Source organism: Trichogramma pretiosum, unplaced genomic scaffold (assembly GCF_000599845.2).
Source record: "Trichogramma pretiosum strain Unisexual culture from Peru unplaced genomic scaffold, Tpre_2.0 scaffold19, whole genome shotgun sequence".
In the NCBI taxonomy this organism is placed as follows: Eukaryota; Metazoa; Arthropoda; class Insecta; order Hymenoptera; family Trichogrammatidae; genus Trichogramma; species Trichogramma pretiosum.
Window position 1 is genome coordinate 923816 of NW_019641707.1, and position 7589 is coordinate 931404.

The 7589-nt window shown below is 38.2% G+C and overlaps 1 protein-coding gene across 1 annotated transcript; it reads right to left on the reverse strand.

The window, feature by feature from the left end:
• Positions 1-3850: 3850 nt before the first annotated feature.
• Positions 3851-6812, reverse strand: LOC106659714. Its single transcript, XM_014382393.2, has 8 exons — positions 6174-6812; positions 5944-6094; positions 5662-5817; positions 5421-5588; positions 5267-5355; positions 4984-5201; positions 4542-4907; positions 3851-4459 (listed from the first exon to the last, which is right to left on the reverse strand). Exons 1-8 carry the CDS (start codon positions 6810-6812, stop codon positions 4132-4134), a joined length of 2115 nt encoding a protein of 704 aa, XP_014237879.1. The 3' UTR covers positions 3851-4131.
• Between the last annotated feature and the right edge of the window lie 777 nt (positions 6813-7589).

The window sequence follows — 7589 nt, forward strand, 5'->3', positions numbered from 1 at the left end:
TTATATAATTATACACGCGTACACGTACGTATCGTTTTAATACCCATACGCGCGCAGAGGAAGTACGAGGCTCGACTGTATAGCGATCGTGGCCAATTGCCGATCGGATATATAATCATATTATTACACGCATTTATTTATTACTAACCGATGCGTTTATATTAGTTTTAACTCGTGTATGTATAAAAATATAATCTCGTTCTGTAAGCAATATGTATGTGTGTGTGTGTTGTGTATATAGCTTCGTGCGTGCTCGGTGCGGAGCGTACGCACACGATATCTCAAATTTCTATGCTGTCGAAAGTCGAGATCATGCGCCAAGATCAAGATAGAGCTGTGTGTGCAGCAACGCAGAAGAGCGTGTGCGTATGTGTGTACGAAGTATTAATTGAAGTACGCAAAAATTATGAATCTCCTTAACATTATACACGATGATGATTAATGCCTTTTATCGCGCTCGCTTTTAACGTTTGCACACACACAAACGCGATAATATAACCGAGCGCGTCGACGCAAGCATTGATATCTCCTGAGTTATAATATACAGAAAAAGAAGAAGAAGAAAAAAACGTCGGGGGGCCAATTATATTATTTGCATGAATAATTTATTTAAACCGAAAAATTATGTTACTAGAAACCTTGCGGGGCCATAACGTATAATACGTTAAAAGCCCGACGAGCTCGGAGCTCCGCGCGCACATGTTTTCCGAGTGATGGATCGTGAGTTGTTGTAGTCTGTGTGTTAGGATACATGTCTGCGCGGCGCATTGCAGTATAGAGGATAGAGGATAGGTATATGGCCAAGGAGCTCGCTCCATTATACACACCGCGAGGCAGAGTTGCATTAAGCTATTACGCTTTTTTGTGTAAGATAAGTGAAAGTGGCAAGGTATAATTATCGCTGCGCACGTTGTATCATGTAAGCTGAGGGGGTATTGACGAAAGAAGAGCGAAATATCATAAAGTTGAGCATTTTATTCAATTTCGAAGAGTGCACGAGCCTTTGAGTTGTGTGCGAGTGTGTGGATAATAAAACCACGTGTATTGTTCGTATGATATAGCCGACTCGCCGTTTAACGAAATTTCGCCTTCTTAAAAATCTTTTTACCTAGAAAAGCGTGACAGGTGTTGTTGTTGTTGATTTTTTTTTCAGTATAATACTGCCGTATTATACACGTCGCGCGATGCGCGTGAAATATAATTTTTCCTCGACAAAGGTGATTTTTTTTCGGTCTCGGTGAACGCTTTAAACGCTGCCTCGTTAAATATATTATTCAAAATACACTCGCCAATGAATTGACAAAATCGTGCGCGCGGTGATTTTACGGCCGCGCAGACACACAACTATTATAGGTCGAGCGGTGCAGCAGCATATAGCCATACATACAAAGTCGAGCAATTTTTTTTTCTAAACTAATAAATCGGCGTGTAATTGCGCCAATTATGACATTCGGCTGCTTTGGTTTTGTATTATGTGTGTATACAAGTTGTGGCATTTTTCGTCCAGAGTAAAAGTGAAATATGTATGTTTAACGATGGTTATTAGTCGTTTGTGAAATTGATATTTTGAGATGCCCGCGAATGGTCTCGTTCAATGCCTCGTTCGTATACATTATACCGAGCGGAAAAAGTTTAAAAAGTTTATTTGTAAAAGAAGCTCGAGTACATTTCGCTCCTATATAAGCCTCGTGGAATAAAAGCATGTAATGAACACTGTGAAATTGAACCAACGATTACGAGCTTAGATATGAAAATTGGATCGGAGGATGAAAATAATTATGAATATGATGATTTAAATGATAGGTAGATTTTCAATCTTTATGACATGCTAATTATTGTGGAGGAAACTGACCAGTTGAAAACTTGGAGCGTAATCAAGAACGGTTGCGATTACATACAAAAACGCATTAAGTATAGAGGTGGGTCCGTGTGCTTTTCCTAATTAGTTTACCGAATTAATTTTCTAATGAGATCATTCGTACTTTACAATCAATTTAAAATTAACGTTTATGAAAATCGAGTACATTCATATGTCTATTTATTGATCGAGATTTGACGTTTGTATTCAATTGAATCTATTCAACAAAGACGTTTAAGAAATTGAAACATTTAGATTTTGCACTTTTAGTAATTATTAGCGATTAGAAGAACAAAGGCACTTTCACTGCTATTGAGTTTCTTAATTAGCCAGTTCATAATTATCACAAAGGAATAATAGATGAAAAACGCTTCTATTAGCAAAAGTTTTAATGAAATAATTAAACATAAAATTTATGCTGTTATAACAAGAAAGATTTTCTTGAATACAATAATTCTCATCTCTTCATCACTTAACAATTTTTGAAATAAATTTTGTTTAATTGAATATAACGTTATCAAACGAATCCTGTTCATCGGTGAAACTTTTCTATTAATTCAACACTGTAATGAGTTGTCTCTTCCAGGACGAGCTTTAGCAAGGACTTTCATACACTGTATGCGAGAATTGTTGGCGAGTCTTTATAATCTTTTGGTGCACCATGAATTTTATTTTGAGAGTACACACCATGAACAGAGTCACTTAAAAGCCACGAGAGAAATGAAATTTGTCGCGATCATCACGGGTTCTTTTGATCAGTTGTGCGTGGGGGTTTCAATATAGCGCACGTAGTGTAAGATTTCACACCCGAGGATACATGTTTCTCTAAATGCGTCTCTTTTCGAATCAAATTAGAAATTTTAACGCGTATAATGCCTAATCACTATAATCATGACTACACGGATGTACATATGCCTTTTCTCATCAAGATAAATTTTTCATCAATAAATGCATTGACCGTAATTTTTTGAATTTTTAAAAATTTGTAAAAAAGCTGCAAATTCAATTTTTCGTGGAAATGAATCAAGTGTTCAATTTTGGTTTTTCAACGAATAAAAATTTGTTTCAAAAATATCTGGCTAAATATTTTTGCGTTCTTTCGTTTAAAATCAATGAGATACCTGAAAAAATGGAAAAACAATATTAAATCAAACTTTAATGTACAAAATGAAGATAGTAATACATTCTCATTAATCCGAAGATATTTTGTAACTTTTGTAAATATCTTTGATGATAAAATGGTTTGATCTCTAAATATTTTCAGTTAACAATCGTTTTTTTTTTAATTTCACCAATTTCTCTGGAATTCAAAAAAAAATCTGCTTAAAAAATGTTTTGGAACATATTACAAATCAATTAATTACATTTCTTTGAATTTTGGATCTTTTGGCATTGGACCAATTGTTTTGGACCTTTTATCTCCCTACCGAGTAAAACATACTCTTTTTCAGGAACTTTTTAAAGTAAATTTGCTTTGAATTTCAGATGGAAGAAAGTGTGAGCAATTTATTTACAGACTTTGTATCAAACGAGCAATCGATCCAGAACAAACTGTTTGGAATTTGAAAAAATTGAAGAACAACGCACAATGACTAAAATTTGCATTAATAGCAGAACGCGTTAGTGCCATCTAGATGTGAAAAATTGAAACACAGTACGACGGCATGGTGCAAAACTGTATTGTATGTAACACACACCACATAGTGCTCCAGTTATTATTATTGATAACTATTTATATTTTCAGCTTCAAGACATTAGTTTTTAAAATTTTGTAATAATTTTGTAATATTTTTTTTACTGATATAAAGTCAATAAATATATAAACTCTTGATAAGATAGTTTTGATTAATAAAATTTAAAGTATTTTCTTTTAGAAAAATATAAAACATAATATAATAAAATAAATAATAATACTCCATCAAAAATTCACTATTTTCTTTATTATAGTTTATAATTCAAATATTCAACTATAAAAAAATTGCAAGGCGCATACGTCTCGACGACTATTCCGAACACCCCAAACATTTAGGCGTATAGTTGATCTATAATGGAGAAAGGACTAAATCATTAATTGATATTTGTGTACGTGTAGAATGGATATTGCACCTGAATATTCATAGATTTCATTTAATACTTTTAATGATTCTTATAAACCAAATATGGTAATTAAATTTTCTCTTCTATTCGATTTATTTTCTTATGTCTAAATATGTCTTGTCGTCGTATGGAAATCATCTTTTAATTATAATTTCTTTTTTCTCCGCGATTTCATTTTAGTCGCCGCGGTGAACTCGTTTCTGCATGTGAGGCTCGAAATTGTAACTGAACATTTTCAAGGCGAGAAAACCACCGGAGCCCTGGAGCCCCCTATGATGCAATCCAGCACCGGCCAACGGCACCGGCTTTCTCGACTTGACCGATTGCACGTCGACGAACGGTAGCACCGTCTGGCCCAGATCCCTTTTGAAATCCGAGTTCACCAGTTCCAGGTATTGGCCGGGCTTCGAGTCGGGCCAATGCCTCCTTTTTCCCCTCGAGCGAAAGTCCGGGCTTTGCTGGATCGGGCTCACGGAATTATTGAAAGGGAACGGATTTTGTGAACTAAATATAGATGTAAAAAAGCAGTTTAAAATCACTCCAATGAAATTTGGATTTTATAAAAAAAACTTCAAGTTGGCCTTACTCAAATCCCAATACGACGTGGCTCCAAGCCGAGTTATCTTGCCTGAGTTTCCCCGTGTTGAAATCAAACTGAGTAGAGCGAACAGACAGGCTTAAGAGAACTCCATTGGATTGAAAGAATTTCACTCCCGTCATCACGAAACCGATGGGTAAGATTACATTGTCAAGGGCAAATCCGCGCCGATTCCATGAAATTTTGTGATAATCGGTGTCCTCCTTTACGCCTTCGTCGTGCACTTTGAATAAATTCAGGTGCTTCCAGGACACGTCGTCCTCGTCGACTTCTCCGTGAGGCAGCAGACGGGACTGCTGTATTTGAATGTGGAATATGTGATTTTTCTTTTGCAATCGAATGCCCGTCACGATTCTGTTATAATAATTAAAAGAAAGAAAGAATAGGAGACAAGAATAAAAAAATAAATAAAATTGCCAATAATAGTTACTTGTTTTCCTCTATATCAGACGTTGCTTCTCTCAAGCTAATGAATCGATCGATTTCCGAGCTATCATCCTCGCAGGTACAAACGCAATAGTCGCATTTCCAGAACAATTTCGGAAACGCGTAAGCGTATACCTTATCCGTTGGGCACATCCTGTCGGTGTGACCGTACTTCTCACCATTGGTAAATTCTACAAATTCGTATCTACGATCGCTCTTACCCTGTCAAAAAAGACCAGCGGTCAGAATATTTTCAATGCATAAAAATGTAATTTTCTTGTACGTACGTCCGAGGGACAAACAGTGAGGGGATTTTTCATTTCTTCGCACATGTGAATCGTGCCATTGCACTTGTTCTTCGCGAACTCGGCGCAGCCTGTAAAATTGATCGTCAAATAATTACGAGCTTTTCGTTACAATCAAAAGTAGCATTTTGCTCACCGTCGTCGTTCCACACCGAGCATCCCTTCTGCTCGGTCTTTCGATAATCGGAGCATGTTTCCGTGCAGTATCCGCTGGGGCTACTTTTGACAAGCTCGAACGGATAAGGAGCGTTTTCGATCATTATATACTTCTGTATCACCGGCCCGAACTCCTCGTAAGTCTTGCCTTTTTTTCACCGACATCGTGAGTCATGAGATATTTACAATTATTTCGCAAGATCAATAGTGTTATCCCATACCTCTGACATGTTTTATTGGGTCGCATCTCCAAAGGTCGCGATGGGCTATCTTCAATTTCGGCTTGACGAAGTTGTACAGTGTCTCCATTCTCTTCTCCAGCTCCGACAAAACGAAGTCCTCTTCGTCGGCGGCAACGTCCCACGACTCGTTCGAGACTTTAATGACACACGCGATAATTACTCAATCTAGCGAGACTTTCTTTGCGGAATGTAATTCGCACGTTTTCGTTAATTGTAAAAAAAAATGTACATGATAATTGTAATTAAACGCAGCGAGCTTACGGAATCCTTCCTCGTCGAAATAATTAATCTTCCACATGAGTAGCACGTAAGTTTTGATTTCCGCGAGCGCGATCATCTTGTAGGTGTCGAAGATCCGGACGTGGGGCGGTAACTTGTACTCGCACATCTTCTTGATACTTTCATTTTTCACCTTTATGGATAATAATGCCATTATCATTATATAGAATTAAAATAATGGTTATTTTAAGAGCTATACAGTGATAACTTACCAATGCATTCTCGTTCGTAACGTAATTCACGAGGCCGTCGTAGCTGCGGAACAGATCGTGCAGCGTCCTCATGCTCTGCTCCACGGTATTGTGTCTGTTCCTGGTGTTTTCCGCGAAGCTCTTCTTGGTCAATTGCAAGAAAGCACCGTCGCTGAACTGCATTATCAGGAATTGCTTGTAAAGCTCGTTGACGAACTCGAGCCTCGATATGAACGTGTCGTAATTTCTGTCGAGCTTTTGAATGTAGAGCAGGAAATTTTTTATCGTCGAGACCTTCTTCGGCGAGAGTTTGGTGCGATTGATGTCGGCCTCCTCGGGCTCGTCCTCGTCGGAACTCATTCGGGCTCGCTTACCGACCTTACCGACCTTGGGTCGGTCTCGCAGCAACTCACGATAATGCGCCCAAACGTCTTGGGCTGCTTGGGACACTCCGTCGGGATGGAACAACGAGCCGTGATTCATCACCCATTCCTCGAGATCCACTTCCGCGTCCAGATCCGTAAATTTTCCATCCGAATGTTTTTCCCAATCGTCTAAGGAGGAGTCCAAGTCATCTGTACCGTCGGCTACTATTCTATTGGGGACAAAGAGGCAGAAAAATAAAACGACCGAGAGCGAGCTCACTCTTGAACACTTCATTATAAGACACCGAAGAACGATTGTGAGCAAAAATCGAGCGGCTTTTTTCCTTCGTTAGGAATAATCGACCGTGAAGGTAATTAATGTGCACTTCGTGTCGCGAAAAAGTCTACGTGGCCACGATTCGTGTTTAATGCGAAAAACGCGTGAGGCAATTTCGAAGACGACACGGAGGATATCAGGAAAATAATTTTAATGAAAATTCGTCGTGTTTATGCAGCTCGTGTATAAAAAACCTTTTTTTTCAGTCGCCAGTCTCAGAAATACATAAAACTAACGAAGAGTGTTAATCGAAAAAACCAAACAAAAGAAATTAAAACCATAAAAATCAAAGCAATTATTAAATCATTCACAAAAAAATTTAACTTTTATAGTCTCGCTTCGCTCTCGCTCATTCATTTTTGGAGTCAGCTTACGTATGTACACATCCAACGACCGAAGCGCGAGCCACTCGCAGTTGTAAATTTTGCTGTTTGCGCGCACGCCTAGCGATAACTTATCGACAGCGCTAATCCTTTTCCAGTAGCTGTACGAGACGTGCGCGCGTCCGGCGTTCAATGCGCTACCTACCCGTCCATCGGCCGCGAGTACTTTCGATGCGCGGCGCGCAAGTACACGAGTTATATATGGACGGGTTCTGTGGTAAATTGAGAGACAAATCAACAATAGAATATAATGAATACAGATGAAACGAAGAAATAGAATACAGTATAGCTTGAAAAGTATCATAGTTAAATTTGCTCCGAATTAGAAAATTCAAAAAAATTAACCCAAGAT

Bases quoted from the DNA above. Each gene is read 5' to 3' on its own strand.
- LOC106659714 (XM_014382393.2), bottom strand. From the start codon at position 6,812: ATGAAGTGTTCAAGAGTGAGCTCGCTCTCGGTCGTTTTATTTTTCTGC. The intron at 6,095-6,173 runs GTAAGTTATCAC...TTATCCATAAAG, and splicing joins TTACGAACGAGAATGCATTG to GTGAAAAATGAAAGTATCAA. The intron at 4,460-4,541 runs GTAAGGCCAACT...ATCTATATTTAG, and splicing joins CACGTCGTATTGGGATTTGA to TTCACAAAATCCGTTCCCTT.